The sequence below is a fragment of the Xenopus laevis genome, chromosome 8L (assembly GCF_017654675.1).
Source record: "Xenopus laevis strain J_2021 chromosome 8L, Xenopus_laevis_v10.1, whole genome shotgun sequence".
In the NCBI taxonomy this organism is placed as follows: Eukaryota; Metazoa; Chordata; class Amphibia; order Anura; family Pipidae; genus Xenopus; species Xenopus laevis.
Window position 1 is genome coordinate 3,616,535 of NC_054385.1, and position 23,113 is coordinate 3,639,647.

The 23,113-nt window shown below is 44.5% G+C and overlaps 1 protein-coding gene across 7 annotated transcripts in view; it reads left to right on the plus strand.

The window, feature by feature from the left end:
* Nucleotides 1-23,113, plus strand: part of kcnt1.L (potassium channel, sodium activated subfamily T, member 1 L homeolog) — a 121,235-nt gene that overhangs the window by 53,804 nt on the left and 44,318 nt on the right. For 2 of the 7 annotated variants that reach the window (XM_041572328.1, XM_041572329.1), the window contains exons 1-2: nt 2,312-2,907; nt 22,052-22,093. The exons of 3 other annotated variants lie outside the window; for them this stretch is intronic. In XM_041572328.1, coding sequence (XP_041428262.1) covers nt 2,759-2,907; nt 22,052-22,093 — 191 coding nt within the window. In that variant the 5' untranslated portion in view covers nt 2,312-2,758. Of the gene's footprint in view, nt 1-2,311; nt 2,908-21,986; nt 22,094-23,113 lie in introns of those variants that run through there. 2 more of the 7 variants (XM_041572325.1, XM_041572327.1) reach the window with 2 other exon arrangements.

The following is a 23,113-nucleotide window of genomic DNA, read 5'->3' on the forward strand; positions in this document are numbered from 1 at the left end:
ATAATACACAATAACATGCGGCTCCTCCCCGGCATGGACTGAATCAAAGTGCTATGAATGTAACACAATACCGGGGGAAAAATATATTTATTTATTATATTTGTATTTATATGTATGGGAGGGAGCTGCCATTTGACTATACAGTATGAGGCTATAGCTTATTGTAGGCTGCCAGTACATATAGGGGCTACCAAATAGCCAATCACAGCCCTTATTCAGCACCCCCAGGAACATTTTTATTGCTTGTGTTGCTCCCCAATTCATTTTAAATCTGAATGTTGCTCACAGGTAAAAAAGGTTGGGGACCCCTGCTCTAGCTGATCTCTGTCTGGATCTGTTGGCTTGCGATTGACCTGATATAGGACTGACCAATGAAATAAGCTCGTGTATCAGTCCAGTTCCTATCCAGTTATTGGGTTTGAATAGAATGTAAATAACCTTAGGTCAGGACAAGGTATCTGCTTCAGTCTTAACCAGCAGGAGCAAGGACTATGGCAGCTCCTGCCCCTGTGTATAAACTACAACTTCATTAACGTCTTTTTAAATGTAATAAAGAATCAAAAACAGATAATTCATTCATGGTATAAGAGAACCAGCAGGGCAGCTCAGTCAATCCCACCCATATGTATTTCTAACAATATACTTATTTAAAGCCTATACTTTCCATTTGATTGAAAGATCAGGCAGTAGGTTCAACTGTCAGTCGGTGCCCACGCCCCTGCCAGCAGGAAGCAGCACAAGGTGTAGAACCCCCGGCTTCCTGTCTCAAACTGAAACAGTCCGTTGGGTTTATTATGTTTTCCGTTGTTTGTGTTCTCTGCAGACCTGTCTTATTCATCCAGCACTCTGAGCTTCAAGCAAAGGTATTGTTGCCAGGGTCTGTGTGCCTAGCAACCAGCTGGAAGCTCATAAAATTAACCTGTATCTGAGATAACTATGTTAGGTTAAATATATCTAATGCTATAATACAAATGAAGGGTGCACCCAAACTCATTTTCATGCTGAAATCTGCCTGGGTGGTAACTGAAGATGACAGTTTCTGTCCCCTTTGTATCCTGAATACAATGTAGCAGATCAATGAGGAATGGATATTGGGAAGTTGTATCAGGAGTCAGAAGCAGCAGTGCAGAGAAAGGGACAGACACTGACAGTTACACAGAACTATAAACCCAGTGAGAATGAGGAATGAATGGATATTGGGAAGTTGTATCAGGAGTCAGAGGCAGCTGTGCAGAGAAGAGAAAGGGACAGACACAATGACAGTTACACAGAACTATAAACCCAGTGAGAATGAGGAATGAATGGATATTGGGAAGTTGTATCAGGAGTCAGAGGCAGCAGTGCAGAGAAAGGGACAGACACAATGACAGTTACACAGAACTATAAACCCAGTGAGAATGAGGAATGAATGGATATTGGGAAGTTGTATCAGGAGTCAGAGGCAGCAGTGCAGAGAAAGGGACAGACACAATGACAGTTACACAGAACTATAAACCCAGTGAGAATGAGGAATGAATGGATATTGGGAAGTTGTATCAGGAGTCAGAGGCAGCAGTGCAGAGAAAGGGACAGACACAATGACAGTTACACAGAACTATAAACCCAGTGAGAAGAGGAATGAATGGATATTGGGAAGTTGTATCAGGAGTCAGAGGCAGCAGTGCAGAGAAGAGAAAGGGACAGACACAATGACAGTTACACAGAACTATAAACCCAGTGAGAAGAGGAATGAATGGATATTGGGATGTTGTATCAGGAGTCAGAAGCAGCAGTGCAGAGAAAGGGACAGACACAATGACAGTTACACAGAACTATAAACCCAGTGAGAATGAGGAATGAATGGATATTGGGAAGTTGTATCAGGAGTCAGAAGCAGCAGTGCAGAGAAAGGGACAGACACAATGACAGTTACACAGAACTATAAACCCAGTGAGAATGAGGAATGAATGGATATTGGGAAGTTGTATCAGGAGTCAGAAGCAGCAGTGCAGAGAAAGGGACAGACACAATGACAGTTACACAGAACTATAAACCCAGTGAGAATGAGGAATGAATGGATATTGGGAAGTTGTATCAGGAGTCAGAGGCAGCAGTGCAGAGAAGAGAAAGGGACAGACACAATGACAGTTACACAGAACTATAAACCCAGTGAGAATGAGGAATGAATGGATATTGGGAAGTTGTATCAGGAGTCAGAAGCAGCAGTGCAGAGAAGAGAAAGGGACAGACACAATGACAGTTACACAGAACTATAAACCCAGTGAGAATGAGGAATGAATGGATATTGGGCAGATGTTACAAATTCAGTTTCCTTTCTTTAAGCAAAATACAGTGTTTGGGTGAAGTTCCCCTTTAAATGTGCCTAAGCATGCACTAGCAGTTCTTATTTGCAGCATATAAGGAGTGGTTGAATGAATAATTATAAGAGAGAAGTGGGCGGTGCATACAGAGTGGGATGGGCAGCAGAAGGTGCAAGGAGTTGATTATAAAGAGAAATCCCAGGAGGGATGTGATGGTGTGCAACTCCCAGGAGCCCCGTCAATACCCTGTTACTTTGTAGCTTCCTATGCCTTGCCTGGAAATCTATGTAGAGGAGGAATGTTCCATTGCAGCGCAGGGAGCAGGGAGTAGAAGTACAAATAAGCTGAGGGAAGGTGGTACTTGCCTGCAGCACAGAACTGCATGCAGCAAGATGAGCGGCGTGTATGGGAGTTCAGGAGGGGAGAGGAGGAAGTAGCTGACAGTCAGAGCCGACAGAATGGCCAGAGCCAAGATGAAGAATTCCCCATCGGAGATCAGCACCGGATCCAAAATTGTTCCACCAATAACAAGGGAGGATCTCAATGGGGTCAGTCCGCTGCTTCCATCTCGGATTATGGGCTCCTTAACGAGTGATGCTGGGCAAAGGTATTATTACTGCTGCAGTGGTGCATGAGAGATCTGGGGGACGGCGCATGGTTTGGGGTGCTGGCTGTGGGGGTGGGTGGCTTGCCTATACTGAGAATGCAGCTTGACTCCCTGCCACTTACTCATCCCTGTGCATGTAGGGGGGGTGCTGGCTGATCCCCCAATTAGCTCTTATTCCAAGGCTACAACTGAGAGGGGGCACTGTGTTTATGTTCTGTACTACTACAAGCTGCATACATCTGCGGGGGTCTCCTGCACACGCTGCTACTTCATGTACTTCATGTATATTGGGCACAGTTACAGGATGAAGAAAAGGGGTGCAGGTTATTGGGCACAGTCCTAGTTACAGTAAAGAAAAGAAAAGGGGTGCAGGTTATTGGGCACAGTCCTAGTTACAGTAAAGAAAAGGGGTGCAGGTTATTGGGCACAGTCCTAGTTACAGGATAAAGAAAAGAAAAGGGGTGCAGTTTATTGGGCTCAGTCCTAGTTACAGTAAAGAAAAGAAAAGGGGTGCAGGTTATTGGGCACAGTCCTAGTTACAGTAAAGAAAAGAAAAGGGGTGCAGGTTATTGGGCACAGTCCTAGTTACAGTAAAGAAAAGGGGTGCAGGTTATTGGGCTCAGTCCTAGTTACTGTAAAGAAAAGGGGTGCAGGTTATTGGGCACAGTCCTAGTTACAGTAAAGAAAAGGGGTGCAGGTTATTGGGCACAGTCCTAGTTACAGTAAAGAAAAGAAAAGGGGTGCAGGTTATTGGGCACAGTCCTAGTTACAGTAAAGAAAAGGGGTGCAGGTTATTGGGCTCAGTCCTAGTTACTGTAAAGAAAAGGGGTGCATGTTATTGGGCACAGTCCTAGTTACAGGATAAAGAAAAGGGGTGCAGGTTATTGGGCACAGTCCTAGTTACAGGATAAAGAAAAGGGGTGCAGGTTATTGGACAGTGTCCAGGTTAAAGAAAAGGGGTGCATGTTATTGGGCACAGTCCTAGTTACAGGATAAAGAAAAGGGGTGCAGGTTATTGGGCACAGTCCTAGTTACAGTAAAGAAAAGGGGTGCATGTTATTGGGCACAGTCCTAGTTACAGGATAAAGAAAAGGGGTGCAGGTTATTGGGCAGTGTCCAGGTTACAGGATAAACAAAAGGGGTGCAGGTTACCCCAGCGGATCTCATCCAAAGCTCTACTCAACAGCTCTGTGTGCTCGGAGGGTTAATCATGTTCATATTGGGGCGGCCATTGAGCAGTGCAGCGTAACTTAACCGAATTAGTGATGCTTTTTGTGTATCTGTCATCCCCCCCCCCGCGGGTGCACCATGCAAAGTGGCTCTTGGATTGGGAATATTTGCTTTCTCCCTTATTTGTATACGGCAGGTGCAATGAGTGTAACTGATATCTGGGAAGGGTCTGTACTGGGGGTTATTGTTGCTCCAAACTGTGTGATACCCATAGTGACATGGTTTGTTATATAACACCCTTCCTATGGGAGAGAGGAAACATTACTTCCAGCTTTTACTTGCTGTTCAAGCACTGTGATCCTGGGCCTAAAATTGTATATACAGGTGCCTTCAATTTGCTTGCCTTCAGCTTAGGTATTAATTGGGGGCTACCTACTGTTGAAATGGGCACCTGATCCCCAAAAAGTCCCCAAAAAAAATATTTCAGATTTAATCAGAAAATATTTTACAGTATGCTACAAATCTGATTTCTGCTTCTGTCCCAATTTGACAGATAGCTAGAATCTCAGCTGCCATAAAGCAGGACAGGACTCCTGCTTACAATGGGGATCAGATAGGATCTGTGCAGCCACTGGGACAGAATGTTCTGTTATACAGATAGCTAGAATCTCAGCTGCCATAAAGCAGGACAGGACTGCTGCTTACAATGGGGATCAGATAGGATCTGTGCAGCCACTGAGACAGAATGTTCTGTTATACAGATAGCTAGAATCTCAGCTGCCATAAAGCAGGACAGGACTGCTGCTTACAATGGGGATCAGATAGGATCTGTGCAGCCACTGGGACAGAATGTTCTGTTATACAGATAGCTAGAATCTCAGCTGCCATAAAGCAGGACAGGACTGCTGCTTACAATGGGGATCAGATAGGATCTGTGCAGCCACTGGGACAGAATGTTCTGTTATACAGATAGCTAGAATCTCAGCTGCCATAAAGCAGGACAGGACTGCTGCTTACAATGGGGATCAGATAGGATCTGTGCAGCCACTGGGACAGAATGCTCTGTTATACAGATAGCTAGAATCTCAGCTGCCATAAAGCAGGACAGGACTGCTGCTTACAGTGGGGATCAGATAGGATCTGTGCAGCCACTGGGACAGAATGCTCTGTTATACAGATAGCTAGAATCTCAGCTGCCATAAAGCAGGACAGGACTGCTGCTTACAATGGGGATCAGATAGGATCTGTGCAGCCACTGGGACAGAATGCTCTGTTATACAGATAGCTAGAATCTCAGCTGCCATAAAGCAGGACAGGACTGCTGCTTACAATGGGGATCAGATAGGATCTGTGCAGCCACTGGGACAGAATGTTCTGTTATACAGATAGCTAGAATCTCAGCTGCCATAAAGCAGGACAGGACTGCTGCTTACAGTGGGGATCAGATAGGATCTGTGCAGCCACTGGGACAGAATGCTCTACATATACAGATACAGATAGTTTGAATCCTTTGAGAGAAAGGAAGCCGATTTCCTTATGCAAGCAGAAAGTGATCAGTGCCATTTAACCCCTGATTGTATGCTGAAGGATACTGGAAGCTTTAGTTCAGCAATAGTCAGTCACCTAAGGTTCACAGACATTGCCCTGGCAGTTTGTTTACTATTCTGTTAACAAGTTGTTTTAAAAAAAAAAAAACTATTTGAAAACGGATTAGGATTGAATTGTTGAATTGTGTGTGTCGTTAAGATGAGATTTCCCGGGATCAATACAGCACATTCCCATTAGTTTCAGTATCATACGTTGTCCCAGGGCACTAGTATTGATCACTCCTGGTCTCCTAAATGAATTCCGTGGTATAGTTGTATCTGATCTTTTGTATTGTAGCTAATGACGCGTGCCGAGTTGTCTCCATCATGTTCCATTGTACGAGGCTCCTTCATTCTTTGGGTACTCGTAGTCCTTAATCATGATTTTATCTAATTATGACTCTCACATTTTTTGGTTTGACTGTTGCTGAAATGTCCAACAAGTGCACAGGGATATTTAGAGGAGCGAATGGACAAGGCAGTGGTTGTCAAGATATTCCAGTCCCAGTTTAAGATGCAACTTGTGGTCCGGAGCTCCCTTCGCTCATGATAAGGGGACAGGTATATGAAAACTTTGCTATTTCCACCATCTTTCCATAAATGTATAGAGCAGAAGATAAATGTTTACCCCAAAGCTTATCTTAATTAAGCTTTAGGTTGGGCTTCAAGGAGGAAGTAGGATAGATATAAGGCATTCACCCCAAATGGCATGGCACCCTTACTGGCCTTTGACCTAGTGGACAGCACTTGGGCACCAACAGCCTGCCCAACTGGAATCCAGCTTAAATGTGGCCAGAAACTCCCAACAGTTCTATATGAACCTGCATTATGATATATGGTTGACCTGTGGGGGGAGGCGATTGGATCAGCTGAAGCACCTGATTGGAGGATTATGGCCTGAAAAAATTGGGGGCAGAAATCCAGTAACAGAAAAAATTGTATTTATTATATTTCTGCCTTAAGATAGACATTTGCCAAACTCAACAACACAGGTCTCAATCCCTATGGTAATTGCCCAGATGATAGAATCTGGAGGGTGAGACCAGTCATCTACTCTAGCCAAACATATGAACATCTAGGACTTGCAAACCTGGTTGCCTGGTCAAATATGGGATGAGTAGACCATCACATGTCACCTGTACATGGGTCAATTAGGAAGCTTGGGGTCTGTCTTTGAGATTTGGGCAGAGACATTTGTATAAGGCTGGTTATCACTGGTTGGGTTCCAACACTGAATAACTTCTACTTAAAGGGATCCTGTCATCAGAAAACATGTTTTTTTCAAAACAAATCAGTAATTTGTGCTACTCCAGCAGAATTCTGCACTGAAATCCATTTCTCAAAAGAGCAAACAGATTTTTTTTATATTCAATTTTGAAATCTGACATGGGGCTAGACATATTGTCAATTTCCCAGCTGCCCCTGGTCATGTGACTTGTGCCTGCATTTTAGGAGAGAAATGCTTTCTGGCAGGCTGCTGTTTTTCCTTCTCAATGTAACTGAATGAGTTTTTACTATTGAGTGTTGTTCTTAGATCTACCAGGCAGTTATCTTGTGTTTGGGAGCTGTTATCTGGTTACCTTCCCATTGTTCTTTTGTTTGGCTGCTGGGGGGGGGGTTGATATTACTCCAACTTGCAGTACAGCAGTAAAGAGTGATTGAAGTTTATCAGAGCACAAGTCACATGACTTGGGGCAGCTGGGAAACTGACAATATGTCTAGCCCCATGTCAGATTTCAAAATTGAATATAAAAAAATCTGTTTGCTCTTTTGAGAAATGGATTTCAGTGCAGAATTCTGCTGGAGCAGCACTATTAACTGATTCATTTTTCCCCATGACAGTATCCCTTTAAGTGTAGTAAGTGAGCAATTGACCAGTCATTTGGCATCTCCACTTTACATTGCTGAGGACCAGAATAAAGTTATATATATAAGTCTTGCCAGTTGGTAATAATAACTAAAGGGTTATAAGTTAGAGATACAAATAGGTTGGGATTTTTGGGACCCAAGACCAAACTTGTTGATATCTTCAAGTTTTTGAGGCCCTAAAACCTGAGGCCATTATTTTCTTCTCAGGCCACCGTTATCCCTGTTTAATAGAAGTAACTTTCTGAAAATGACCTAAAGCCGCTCAAGCCTCAATCTCTTTGCCGTTCATCTGATGCGTGGCTAAAACCTATTACCAGCCACTTGAAATATTAATGGTCAGGCGCCGAGGAAGTCTTTTCTGGAGATCCGTGCAGCCTCTCTCTGTCTTCAGTGCCGCACATCTGTACATAACAATCCGTTAGTGCCAGTAATTAGTAACAGCGCATCTATAAACGATTGCAAGGAGGCAGGGAAAGAAAAAACAATTAGCTCATTGGCTCTAAGATAATTCATCTTACAATTCAAAGTAATTACCATGTCAACAGTTACTGTCTCTGAAGATCTTGAGAAACAAATGTCAAGTTTCCATTGAAACAATGAGGCTTCTGGTGTGTGGGTGAGCGCGTTTAAGAAGCTCTGAGTGGAGGCCCAGAGAAAAAAGGAAATTTCCTATCATACTTACCGAAAATTTCTTTTCCTGGCCACTCTTCATGTCAGCATTACTATGAGTTATTTAGCTTGCCCCTAATAGACAAGTCCGTCCCAAACAAAATAAAAACCTCACAGCTTCCTTACCCCCTCGTCTAATAATCTAGTTCCGAAGGGTCGGTCTGCTGACATGAAGAGTGGCCAGGAAAATACATTTTCGGTAAGTATGATAGGAAATTTCCTTTTTTCCTGGCCACTCCATGTCAGCATTACTATGGGATATACCAAAGCCCAAGACAATAGGGAGAAAACAAAAATACTTTAATCAACAGAAAGAGACCGCAACACTGCGGATGCAAAAGTAGGCTCGGAAGCCTAATTTAAACTGTAAATTTTCTTCTGCCCAAAGAAATATCGGAGCTACCTTGTTCATGAGTTGAGGACTTTTCGTCCCCCCTTGCCTCTTTACATAAGACACTGCAGTTGCATTGTCTACCTTTAACTTCACTGCTTTCCTCTGGATTTGTGATGCAAATGCCAACAAGGCCTGAGATATCGCCCTGATCTCCAAGATATTTGCATGTTTTCTGCGACTTGTTTGTTTCCAGGATCCTTGAGCTAGCTTGTCCCCGAGAAGAGCTCCACCGCCCTGGAAGGAAGCATCTGTTGACAGAATCTTCCAATCTATTGCCGAAAGAGGAAAACCTTTTTCCTAATTCTTGGGGTCTTTCCACCACTGAAGACTGTTCTTCAGTCCAGGAGACAGCTGAATCTGTTGACTCCAATCTTTGGACCAACGATTCCAGCGAGCCAAAAAATGATGCTGCGCTTCCCTCATGTGAAAATGTGCCCATCTGGTCATTGGAAGAGACGCTGCCATGAGACCTAGGAGTGACATAAACTGTCTGGCCGACACTGCTTCCTGCAGACAGAAATTGTTGACTACTTTCACCAAGCGGTGGACTACTCCACCTTCTGTGACGGTAGCCTGACCACATTCTCCTTAGTGTTGAACAGGGCTCCCAAATACTGTAGTGATTGGGTTGGCTGCAGTTGACTTTTCTCACTGTTTATTAACCAACCGTGAGACTGTAGAAAAGAAATTGCTCTCTCTGTGTGGGAGATCAATACTTTTTGAGACCTGGCTGAAATGAGAATGTCGTTGAGATAATGGCAGATTGCAAGACCTTGCTTCCTCAGCTCGGCAATCAAAGTTACCAGGACCTTCATAAACTTACAGGGCGAGGTGGAAAGACCGAACAGCAACGCCCGAAACGGGAAATGTCTGTGACCAATGTTGAAGCGTAGAAAACACTGATGACTCTTTTCTACTGGTAGGTGTAGATATACGCATCCTTCAAATCGATGGATACGAGCCAGTCTCCCTGCTGTAATAACCGTGTTTATAGATTCCATCTTGAATTTTTAAATTCATACCCAGGCATACAACTTCTTTAGTTCGAGTACTGGTCTCCATCCTCCCGAAGCCTTTTATACTAAAAAAAAAGAGAGTAAATTCCTCTCTCTGAATAAGGAACTGGAACAATAACTTCTTGCTCCAGAAGCATTTGAACGTATTCCTCCAATGCGCATCTTTTTTCTTGACACCGAGGAATCGGGGAAACAAAAACTTCTGTCTTGAGAAGGGACTGACAGAAACTCTATTTTGAATCCTCTTCTTAAGACTGCTAAGACCCACTGGTCTGTAATTGAACTTTCCCAAACATGAAGAAAATTTGCAAGCCTGGCACCGACTCCCATTTTCTTGATCAGATAATTGTCAGGAAGGCTTCTTTGTAGAGGGAGATTGCCTAAACCTTCCTCCCCTGACAGAAGAGGACTGACCTCCTCTCCACGATTGTCTGATTGCATCCTTGAAAAAATATCTAGAGCTACTGAATGTGGCTCTTGCTCTACCAGCGCCTCTAAACGGCTGTTTTTGTAGAAAACAGCTTTTTCCTCCTGTGGCTTTGGAAATTACTTCCTCCAATTTTGGACCAAATAGACTTCCGCCTATATAAGAAAGACTGCAGAGACTTATTTTTGAGGCCGTATCTGTTCCCCATGCTCTATGCCAAAGAGCTTGTCTCGCTGAAACAGACAACGCCATTGATCTGGAAGCTAGGCGTGTGAGATCTTCCGCTGCCTCTGACATGAAAGCCACCGCCATTTTTAACTCCACCAGACCCGTGCTTATCTCCACATTATCGGAACTCCGTAACAGCCTTGTCTAAACTATCAATCCAGAGGGACGCTGCCTCATCCACACATATCAGCGCTGCTGCTGGCTTACTGGAAGCTCCCGCTACCTGATGTGCTTTCTGCAATTCAGACTCAATCCTCCTATCCATAGGATACTGAAGAATCATCTATCGGAAGAGAAAAGGGGAAAAAACTCCTTAGGTTTAGATGAACAGGGAAGCACTTTTGATTTTCTCCGAGTCCTCACTCCCAACACTAACCTCACTGCTTTTATTAAAGGATGCACAACGAGAGATCGAAGGCTGATGACTCTTCCTCCTCTTCCTCCTCCTCCGATATTATGTCTGAAATGTTTGTCTCCAACAAATTTTCATCCTCTGAAGATGAAAAAGAGAGATCCACTGCTCTTGAAACTGAAGCCTCCAGCCTAAGTGGTATTTCTGTACAGGGACTGGTATTCTCTCATAGAAGCCGGAAGCAAGATCTACAGAACTTCTTTCCTGGAAGTGGAGCTTCAAAGCAACCTGTACACGACTGAAGAGAAGATGAAGATTTTCTCTTCTTACTTTGTACATCTGCCATCCTTACAGGGCAAGCTGAACAGAAAAAGAAAAAATAGTGAAGGAGAGAGAGAGAGAGAATCCAATGTATATACAGCAAAAAGACGCAAAAAAGTTTTCTCCGAAAACCGCAAAACGACATACCAAGCAAAAGGGCAACTGGCAGGAATAAGGCTGCAGAGCATACGGAAACAGAACAGGATCAACTTTCTCTAGTCATGAGAAAAACAATACAATTACTTTTATCTGCAGGCATTGGGCTACATTGGGCCTGCATAGCCACTGCCCTTCCAGGGCAACACAGACATTTACAAAAAAACAAAAATAGTAATACCTGACTGTGGCGTTTATACAAATGGCCTGTAGATGTCACTGTGCTCAGACTTATACTGTGCATACTTCCTGGTAGCTTAAAAGTGAAAGTTACTGTTGTGTAATGGCTGCATGACTCTGCTAATAAAGCACTGTTATACTCTACTCATCCTCGGCTACCCAAAACATAACACTGACCGAAGTGTCAGGCTATTAAGGGCCTTGAAAAAGAAACACACCAATCCCTCTGATCTGCAGGGACTGCTTCACTTGGATCCAAGCAATGGCGCCAAGACTTTGTTGAGCGTTTTCTCACACTGAATGACGCCCGAGTGATTGCGCCAGTGCCATTTTGGAAACTGGCGTCTGACCCGAAGAAAAAAACTCATACTCTGCAGATCTCTGTGACGATCTAAAAAACCATCAACCAGGGATCGCCTTCACATGGGACTTTGTACCCATTACTGAGGGAGCTTCATACAATAGTCTCACCTGAATGAATAACCCTCAGAATACTTTCCCCAACCTTTTCAAGCATTGGATATGAAACTTCTGCCAGCTGCCCCTGCTGTCCATAAGGAAAACAGGACAGAAAGAAAAAAAGACGAGGGGGTAAGGAAGCTGTGAGGTTTTTATTTTGTTTTGGGAGGGACTTGTCTATTATGGGCAGGACAAATAACCCATAGTAATGCTGACATGGAGTGGCCAGGAAAATGCAGTTATTGGGCAGGTTGCTGAATGTTGGATGAGGAAGGGTGGAAGTTGTTGAGTGGACTGTCCTGCCAAGTCTGGTAGGAGAATAGGCTCTACTTCAAATTAGGCTTCTCCACCTCAATACCACCATTCTGCCCATGATGGACGTTGTTGGGTGGACTGTCCTGCCAAGTCTGGTAGGAGAAGATGCTCTAGTTCAAATTAGGCTTCTCCATCCCCATTCCTTTACAACACTTGTATCCCACCTGGCTTTCAGGCTGGACCGGAGGTAGCTAGACCCTCAGCTCCTCCTTTCAACCCTTTTAGCTTCTTTGTTTGACTCCCTCCTTTTTTTTTATTTTTGGAATTGCTATAACTTGCTGGTTAAATGTAAACAGACAGTGACCAAATGGTATGAGGCTGTTGTGTTGATGTCACCCGCTTCCCATTATTGTGCTAGAAAGGAAATCTCCTCAAATGCACTCAAGCTCCATTCTGTACATACGGTTGTTTAAAGTACAAATTGGAGACCAGTATTTATATCCATGGCAACTAGTAAGAAGAGAGTGGGGGTAGTAGCCCATTATGGGAGGCTGCTGGAAACCACTTATATGTATTAATTAGATCATCAGCCCTTTATTTCCATAACAGCAATGGTTTTTCTTGGGATGCTGGGAGTTAGAGTTTGCAGTGACTTGTGTACTAGAGGATGGGATGTACCATTACAGGGGGATGTAGTCAAATCTATATTTATTATTACAGGCAAATCGTATATAGCCACTGAGCAGTTTGTATGTAGAAGCCGCTCACTCCTCATTCTGCTATAGAAATATAATTGTTGGCCTCTGCGCTCGACTCGTGGGAGGAGATTACATGCAGCCCACTGATCTTTACCATAAATGTACAGCGTGCCGTGTTATCTTCTTTATGTTCAGCAATAATGCCCAAGCTCCATGCCTGTTGACCCAACCAGTGGCATAACTAGGGGACCATGGGCCCTGGTGCAAAAACTAAACCAGCACCCCCATGAAGATGCACCACATATGTGCGCTTACCTTTGGGCCTCCTCAGGCAGTGTGCTGGTAGGTACTTTGGAGAGATGAGCCTGGGTCCAGTTTCAGCCACTCAGAGCATTTGATGTAGCAATAACAGCTTTGCCAATCTCAAGCCAATCACAATGTTACAAGAGTTAGACCTTTTTGAAGGCAATTGGAGCATTAGAACAGTGACCACCCTAAAGTTCCCAGAGGGTCTGGATTATCTCCGCTCATAGTGAGGACATTTATTAACAAAAAAGCCTATGGTATTTATGTGCCCAGGGTGAGAAGAACATCATTGGGGTGTGAGGGTTCTAAAATGTACTGCTGTGGCTTTCCTCTGAGTTATAACCAATGAAAGGGCAGGTGTGGCTTTGAATTCTTGACCGTGACAGATTCCCGGTTTGCCCATATTTTTTTATATTTTTTTTAAATGGACCTTGGTAGAGACATTTGGAGGAGTTGAACTTGATGGACTTGGGTCTTTTTTTCAACCCAACTTAATTATGTTAATATATTCCGTATTAGTGTGAAGTTTTTCTTTCTGCTTCTGTAGCGCCCACCTAAAATACATTAGTTTCTCTTGCCATTAATGTCTCTTTTTATCTCAAAAATACTGTGTCAGAACAGACATTTCTCTGGCAGGCATTAAATAAATTATGTTCTGTTGCTGTAAACACTTTAGTGGCAAAAAAGCCCTATGGTTCTGATGATATCTCTGCTGAGCAGGAACTTGGGATAGACTTTGTGAATATAATTAGGGCCCTTTACAAGGAAGAGTTGCCAACCATGAGTTAGAAATAAAATTCTCTCTGCTGATCAGTCGTGCAAAGGGAGAAATGTACATGGGGTGAAGGGAAATGATTCCTAGGAGTTTTCTGCCTGTAGTAGAATCGGGGAAGGGACTGTGGGATAGCAGGCATAGTAGGGAGAGATGGTGTCTATAGTAACAGTGGGATAATAGTCTCTGGGAAGGGAGTGTGACTGTGGGATAGCAGGTATAGTAGGGAGAGATGGTGCCTATAGTAACAGTGGGATAATAGTCTCTGGGAAGGGAGTGTGACTGTGGGATAGCAGGTATAGTAGGGAGAGATGGTGTCTATAGTAACAGTGGATAATAGTCTCTGGGAAGGGAGTGTGACTGTGGAATAGCAGGTATAGTAGGGAGAGATGGTGCCTATAGTAACAGTGGATAATAGTCTCTGGGAAAGGAGTGTGACTGTGGGATAGCAGGTATAGTAGGGAGAGATGGTGTCTATAGTAACAGTGGGATAATAGTCTCTGGGAAGGGAGTGTGACTGTGGGATAACAGGTATAGTAGGGAGAGATGGTGCCTATAGTAACAGTGGATAATAGTCTCTGGGAAGGGAGAGTGACTGTGGGATAGCAGGTATAGTAGGGAGAGATGGTGTCTATAGTAACAGTGGGATAACAGTCTCTGGGAAGGGAGTGTGACTGTGGGATAGCAGGTATAGTAGGGAGAGATGGTGTCTATAGTAACAGTGGATAATAGTCTCTGGGAAGGGAGTGTGACTGTGGGATAGCAGGTATAGTAGGGAGAGATGGTGCCTATAGTAACAGTGGATAATAGTCTCTGGGAAAGGAGTGTGACTGTGGGATAGCAGGTATAGTAGGGAGAGATGGTGTCTATAGTAACAGTGGGATAATAGTCTCTGGGAAGGGAGTGTGACTGTGGGATAACAGGTATAGTAGGGAGAGATGGTGCCTATAGTAACAGTGGATAATAGTCTCTGGGAAGGGAGAGTGACTGTGGGATAGCAGGTATAGTAGGGAGAGATGGTGTCTATAGTAACAGTGGGATAACAGTCTCTGGGAAGGGAGTGTGACTGTGGGATAGCAGGTATAGTAGGGAGAGATGGTGTCTATAGTAACAGTGGATAATAGTCTCTGGGAAGGGAGTGTGACTGTGGGATAGCAGGTATAGTAGGGAGAGATGGTGCCTATAGTAACAGTGGATAATAGTCTCTGGGAAAGGAGTGTGACTGTGGGATAGCAGGTATAGTAGGGAGAGATGGTGTCTATAGTAACAGTGGGATAATAGTCTCTGGGAAGGGAGTGTGACTGTGGGATAGCAGGTATAGTAGGGAGAGATGGTGTCTATAGTAACAGTGGATAATAGTCTCTGGGAAGGGAGTGTGACTGTGGGATAGCAGGTATAGTAAGGAGAGATGGTGCCTATAGTAACAGTGGGATAATAGTCTCTGGGAAGGGAGTGTGACTGTGGTATAGCAGGTATAGTAGGGAGAGATGGTGTCTATAGTAACAGTGGGATAATAGTCTCTGGGAAGGGAGTGTGACTGTGGGATAGCAGGTATAGTAGGGAGAGATGGTGCCTATAGTAACAGTGGATAATAGTCTCTGGGAAGGGAGTGTGACTGTGGGATAGCAGGTATAGTAGGGAGAGATGGTGCCTATAGTAACAGTGGATAATAGTCTCTGGGAAGGGAGTGTGACTGTGGGATAGCAGGTATAGTAGGGAGAGATGGTGCCTATAGTAACAGTGGATAATAGTCTCTGGGAAGGGAGTGTGACTGTGGGATAGCAGGTATAGTAGGGAGAGATGGTGCCTATAGTAACAGTGGATAATAGTCTCTGGGAAGGGAGTGTGACTGTGGGATAGCAGGTATAGTAGGGAGAGATGGAGCCTATAGTAACAGTGGGATAATAGTCTGGGAAGGGGAGTGTGACTGTGGGATAGCAGGTATAAGTAGGGAGAGATGGTGCCTATAGTAACAGTGGATAATAGTCTCTGGGAAGGGAGTGTGACTGTGGGATAGCAGGTATAGTAGGGAGAGATGGTGCCTATAGTAACAGTGGATAATAGTCTCTGGGAAGGAGTGTGACTGTGGGATAGGCAGGTATAGTAGGGAGAGATGGTGTCTATAGTAACAGTGGATAATAGTCTCTGGGAAGGGAGTGTGGACTGTGGGATAGCAGGTATAGTAGGGAGAGATGGTGCCCTATAGTAACAGTGGGATAATAGTCTCTGGGAAGGGAGTGGACTGTTGGATAGCAGGTATAGTAGGGAGAGATGGTGCCTATAGTAACAGTGGATAATAGTCTCTGGGAAGGGAGTGTGACTGTGGGATAGCAGGTATAGTAGGGAGAGATGGTGCCTATAGTAACAGTGGATAATAGTCTCTGGGAAGGGAGTGTGACTGTGGATAGCAGGTATAGTAGGGAGAGATGGAGCCTAATAGTAACAGTGGGGATAATAGTCTCTGGGAAGGGAGTGTGACTGTGGGATAGCAGGTATAGTAGGGAGAGATGGGCCTATAGTAACAGTGGATAATAGTCTCTGGGAAGGGAGTGTGACTGTGGGATAGCAGGTTATAGTAGGGAGAGATGGTGCCTATAGTAACAGTGGATAATAGTCTCCTGGGAAGGGAGTGTGGACTGTGGGATAGCAGGTTATAGTAGGGAGAGATGGTGTCCTATAGTAACAGTGGATAATAGTCTCTGGGAAGGGAGTGTGACTGTGGGATAGCAGGTATAGTAGGGAGAGATGGTGCCTATAGTAACAGTGGATAATAGTCTCTGGGAAGGGAGTGTGACTGTGGGATAGCAGGTATAGTAGGGAGAGATGGTGCTATAGTACAGTGGGATAATAGTCTCTGGGAAGGGAGTGTGACTGTGGGATAGCAGGTATAGTAGTGAGAGATGGTGCCTATAGTAACAGTGGATAATAGTCTCTGGGAAGGGAGTGTGACTGTGGGATAGCAGTATAGTAGGAGAGATGGGCCTATAGTAACAGTGGGATAATAGTCTCTGGAAGGGAGTGTGACTGTGGGATAGCAGGTATAGTAGGGAGAGATGGTGCCTATAGTACAGTGGATAATAGTCTCTGGGAAAGGGAGTGGTGACTGTGGGATAGCAGGTATAGTAGGGAGAGATGGTGCCTATAGTAACAGTGGGATAAATAGGTCTCTGGGAGGGAGTGGTGACTGTGGGATAGCAGGTATAGTAGAGGAGAGTTGGTGTCCTATAGAAACAGTGGATAATAGTCTCTGGGAAGGGAGTGTGACTGTGGGATAGCAGGTATAGTAGGGAGAGATGGTGCCTATAGTAACAGTGGATAATAGTCTCTGGGAAGGGAGTGTGACTGTGGGATAGCAGGTATAGTAGGGAGAGATGGTGCCTATAGTAACAGTGGATAATAGTCTCTGGGAAGGGAGTGTGACTGTGGGATAGCAGGTATAGTAGGGAGAGATGGTGCCTATAGTAACAGTGGATAATAGTCTCTGGGAAGGGAGTGTGACTGTGGGATAGCAGGTATAGTAGGGAGAGATGGTGCCTATAGTAACAGTGGATAATAGTCTCTGGGAAGGGAGTGTGACTGTGGGATAGCAGGTATAGTAGGAGAGATGGTGCCTATAGTAACAGTGGATAATAGTCTCTGGGAAGGGAGTGTGACTGTGGGATAGCAGGTATAGTAGGGAGAGATGGTGCCTATAGTAACAGTGGATAATAGTCTCTGGGAAGGGGGGGGCTGTGGGATAGCAGGTCCTATAGTAAGTGGATAATAGTCTCTGGGAAGGGAGTGTGACTGTGGGATAGCAGGTATAGTAGGGAGAGATGGTGCCTATAGTAACAGTGGATAATAGTCTCTGGGAAGGGAGTGTGACTGTGGGATAGCAGGTATAGTAGGGAGAGATGGAGCCTATAGTAAAGTGGATAATAGTCTCTGGGAAGTAGTGGACACTCTGGGAAGGGAGTGTGACTGTGGGATAGCAGGTATAGTAGGGAGAGATGGTGCCTATAGTAACAGTGGATAATAGTCTCTGGGAAGGGAGTGTGACTGTGGATAGCAGGTATAGTAGGGAGAGATGGTGCCTATAGTAACAGTGGATAATAGTCTCTGGGAAGGGAGTGGTGACTGTGGGGATAGCAGGTATAGTAGGGGAGAGATGGTGCCTATAGTAACAGTGGATAATAGTCTCTGGGAAGGGAGTGTGACTGTGGGGATAGCAGGTATAGTAGGGAGAGATGGTGCCTATAGTAACAGTGGATAATAGTCTCTGGGAAGGGAGTGTGACTGTGGGATAGCAGGTATAGTAGGGAGAGATGGTGCTATAGTAACAGTGGATAATAGTCTCTGGGAAGGGAGTGTGACTGTGGGATAGCAGGTATAGTAGGGAGAGATGGTGCCTATAGTAACAGTGGATAATAGTCTCTGGGAAGGGAGTGTGACTGTGGGATAGCAGGTATAGTAGGGAGAGATGGTGCCTATAGTAACAGTGGATAATAGTCTCTGGGAAGGGAGTGTGACTGTGGGATAGCAGGTATAGTAGGGAGAGATGGTGCCTATAGTAACAGTGGATAATAGTCTCTGGGAAGGGAGTGTGACTGTGGGATAGCAGGTATAGTAGGGAGAGATGGTGCCTATAGTAACAGTGGATAATAGTCTCTGGGAAGGGAGTGTGACTGTGGGATAGCAGGTATAGTAGGGAGAGATGGTGCCTATAGTAACAGTGGATAATAGTCTCTGGGAAGGGAGTGTGACTGTGGGATAGCAGGTATAGTAGGGAGAGATGGTGTCCTATAGTAACCAGTGCGATAATAGTCTCTGGGAAGGGAGTGTGACTGTGGGATAGCAGGTATAGTAGGAGAGATGGTGGCCTATAGTAACAGTGGATAATAGTCTCTGGGAAGGGAGTGTGACTGTGGGATAGCAGGTATAGTAGGGAGAGATGGTGCTATAGTAACAGTGGATAATAGTCTCTGGGAAGGGAGTGTGACTGTGGGATAGCAGGTATAGTAGGGAGAGATGGTGCCTATAGTAACAGTGGATAATAGTCTCTGGGAAGGAGTGTGACTGTGGGATAGCAGGTATAGTAGGGAGAGATGGTGCCTATAGTAACAGTGGATAATAGTCTCTGGGAAGGGAGTGTGACTGTGGGATAGCAGGTATAGGTAGGGAGAGATGGTGCCTATAGTAACAGTGGATAATAGTCTCTGGGAAGGGAGTGTGACTGTGGGATAGCAGGTATAGTAGGGAGAGATGGTGTCTATAGTAACAGTGGATAATAGTCTCTGGGAAGGGAGTGTGACTGTGGGATAGCAGGTATAGTAGGGAGAGATGGTGCCTATAGTAACAGTGGATAATAGTCTCTGGGAAGGGAGTGTGGACTGTGGGATAGCAGGTATAGTAGGGAGAGATGGTGCCTATAGTAAACAGTGGATAATAGTCTCTGGGAAGGGAGTGTGACTGTGGGATAGCAGGTATAGTAGGGAGAGATGGTGCCTATAGTAACAGTGGATAATAGTCTCTGGGAAGGGAGTGTGACTGTGGGATAGCAGGTATAGTAGGGAGAGATGGTGTCTATCAGTAACAGTGATAATAGTCTCTGGGAAGGGAGTGTGACTGTGGGATAGCAGGTATAGTAGGGAGAGATGGTGCCTATAGTAACAGTGGATAATAGTCTCTGGAAGGGAGTGTGACTGTGGGATAGCAGGTATAGTAGGGAGAGATGGTGCCTATAGTAACAGTGGATAATAGTCTCTGGGAAGGGAGTGTGACTGTGGGATAGCAGGTATAGTAGGGAGAGATGGTGTCTATAGTAACAGTGGATAATAGTCTCTGGGAAGGGAGTGTGACTGTGGGATAGTAGGTATAGTAGTGAGAGATGGTGTCTATAGTAACAGTGGATAATAGTCTCTGGGAAGGGAGTGTGACTGTGGGATAGCAGGTATAGTAGGGAGAGATGGTGCCTATAGTAACAGTGGGTAATAGTCTCTGGGAAGGGAGTGTGACTGTGGGATAGCAGGTATAGTAGGGAGAGATGGTGCCTATAGTAACAGTGGGATAATAGACTTCAGGGTCAGGATTGTGGGGTATCAGGTATAACTGGGCAAGAAGGTGTCAGTAAGTTGCAGAGAAACAGGCTGCTGAACAAACAGAGAGTTATAGACAGTGCAAAGTTCTGTTCAGCACTAAATTTAAACACAATGAAATTCCCTATAGAAATAATGTGCGACTTGGGATTTTCATTCAACTCTAATATGAAATGTTCAGTCATTTAATTATGGCGCATGGTGGGTGCGGGGCGGATGCAACTGAGTCAGTGCTTTTAGCGCTAAATTGCTCTATGATTAAATAAATTGCAATTGAAGGGATTATTTAAATATTTAAATTCACTCGCATAACATTCTGTGTTCCTTCTAAATAACGTTCCATTCCCGTGTCATTATTCTGAGACAGAGAGAGAGAGAAGTTCTGGATCAGAGACTGGGGCCCCTTCGGCTGCATAAAAATCCCATTTAGAAGTGGCTTTTCCTTGGAGTGATGATTTACAGTGTGAGTCACAAACAGAAAAGCCAATGTCACAATTACAGTCGGGTTTGTAATTAGGGAAGCACCGAATCCAGGATATGGTTAGGGGTTCGGCCAGGATTCGTCCTTTTTCAGCATGATTCGGATTCAAATCATTCTGCCAGGCCGAACCGAATCCGAATCCTAATTTGCATATACAAATTTGGAGGCAGAGAGGGAAATCACGTGACTTTTTGTCACCAAACAAGGAAGTAAAAAATGTTTCCCCTTCCCAACCCTAATTTGCATATGCAAATGAGGATTCAGATTTGTCCGAATCCAAATCCTGCTGAAAAAGGCCAAATCCTGGCTAAATCCCAAACCAAATCCACTAAAATTCCAAAATAGTGGATTTAGTGCATCCCTATTCCTCACCAGGCCCCCATATTCTGCTGATCGTTAGCGATTAGCCGTCACCTCGCCTGGCAGCCCATAATTATGATGATGTTCGACCAGGTATTTAGGTAGATGCCACCATAGTGGAGTGACTGGGGTTTGATTTTGGAAAGAGTTGACTGTATTGATGGTTTGGGAGAAAAGTTCTTCTTATGATGGAAAATGGGGGGAAAATAAGTATTAGTATTTATACATAGGGTTTTTATCTAGAGTTGTGAGTGGACAAGGGCTAAACTCAGGGGTGTGTCTGCCATCATGGGACAGACTGGGCAGGGCTATGGCATGGAGACCAATAATTGGCCAATCACCATGTCAGTCAAGGAGAATCCTGCCCTGTTTTCCTAATTTTGACCTGGGAAGCCGTTCCGTAAACTCGGCTGTCTGTGTCCAAACCAGACAGTTGGAAACCCTACCTGCCCATCCCCTAACTTGCACATTCTTCAGGCTCTATGGCAGAAGTCAGCACTACCCCTGCTGCAAGTCATATTTTGGCCCTACCCTTGTTCTGCCCAGACCATGCCCCCTGCTCCATGTTAAAACGTATGGCTAATAAAAAATCGCAGTTTTCAGGTCTGATCTCTGCCTTGCCCTAAACAGACCCTGGAGCAGGAGCAGGAGGAGAGTTTAGTGTGTAATTAAAGTAGTCTGAAACACCATCCAAGAAAGAATTTAGAATATCGAGTGAAAGGGGAAATAAACTTTCTTGAAGTGGCTTTATATTCAATTTATTTTGCTAGAAATATCCAGTAAAACATAGGCCTAAGTCATAATATTGCAAAGAGAGTCTTAAATATCTGCACTTTTGTTTATGACTGGGAGCAGCCATGATTGTTCTGATGGGGTAACTGTTATAAGCACCAGCGCCCTCTGGTGACCAAAGATTGTATAACAGATTTATCTTTATTGATTTTCCAACCGCTATGGAATGGATAGGAGCCAAGGGCGGCCTATGTGACAGGGTAATCTATATGATTGGTGGCGTGAAGCAAAATACAAACCTTTCTATTGAAATAAACAATATAATAAGCTAATTGATTGTTACGCTTTCCTTTGGACCTGCCTGGGGAGTGGGACCTTGTACATATATATATATATAGTATATTTATTACTCAGAAAGGTTTCCTCTTGTGATTGGGAAGGCGCTGATCGCTTGGGAAATGTCGATAAAAGCATCATTTTTTACTTAGCATCTCCTTGGCATGCTTAGCTGGCTAATGAGCCTAATGAGCTTGGCTGGAACATCACAGAGCATGCCTGGCACCAAAGTCTCTGCTTGATCTGCCACTCAATGAATATTTTGGATGTTTTTCTTTTCCTCTTTCGCCCCACGCTGTGTAGGAATCGTACAGAAGAATTCAGTCTGGATCGGTCCTACTCACAGTGAGTTGGCACTGGCATGACAGCATGAGTTTCCACTGATAATGGGCACCAGTTTTTTTTGGGACTTTGAGGGATAGATGGGCAGCCCAGTGCTTTACCATAGGGCATTGCTGTATCCACGAGGGTGGCCCCAGGTCTTTGTGCTCCAAATCATAGTGAGGAGGCTCATAGGAAGCTTTTGTTATGGTTTCCCACTAATACGATAGCTTCATGGGAGCAGCAGTGGAATCACAGGCAGAAAGTTGGGTCTGACACATCGGCGCTAGGGAGACAGCACAGAATTTCAATTGGCAGAGCAACTGAGTCAGGGCTGCGTGGGAAGGAACCTTCTAAATCTCCATATCAGATTTTCCCCATTGCTGGGCTGCCTGCGCCTTGTAACGACACTCGGCCCATTAGGAGCAATTATTTGCAGCTACTCACTGTACCGTGTGACTCCGTTATCAGAATTACAAGTGAATTTACTGTAACCCTACTATAAATACATGCAATAAGGTGCAGATATTTTTGCCTGTCCCATCAACCCAAGAGGTGAGTCAAATTGCCCAACATCTGGCTCTTTTGCCAGTAGGCGTCATCCCTATAACACACTTGGTCACAAACCACAACCATGATCACATACAGTCCAAAGGATTTGGTCCTTGGCCCAATTAGGTTCTTGGGTTGATCTAAAACTTGGGTTGGTTGAAGGATAGGCCCAGAGAAGGCAGATAGGCAGCCAATGTCAATGGAACAGTAGTTGTCTGTTGAATGATTGCTGGTCAGTTTTATCTTGAAAACGTTTGGTTGGATCAGCTAAGACCTCGCTTTCCTGTGAAGCCCACAGCCTCCTGAGCTCTGAGTTATTAATAATTACAGGAAATCCGCTAATTGGCCACTAATTGAGTTCTCCCATTATCGTCTATTACCGTCAGGTACAAGTCTTCTTAATTGGCACACGGGTTAAGAAGGTCGGGAACAAAGGCACCAGCGTAAAAAACTTCCAATAATGGAAATATTCCAAACTCTTAAGCCTTCATA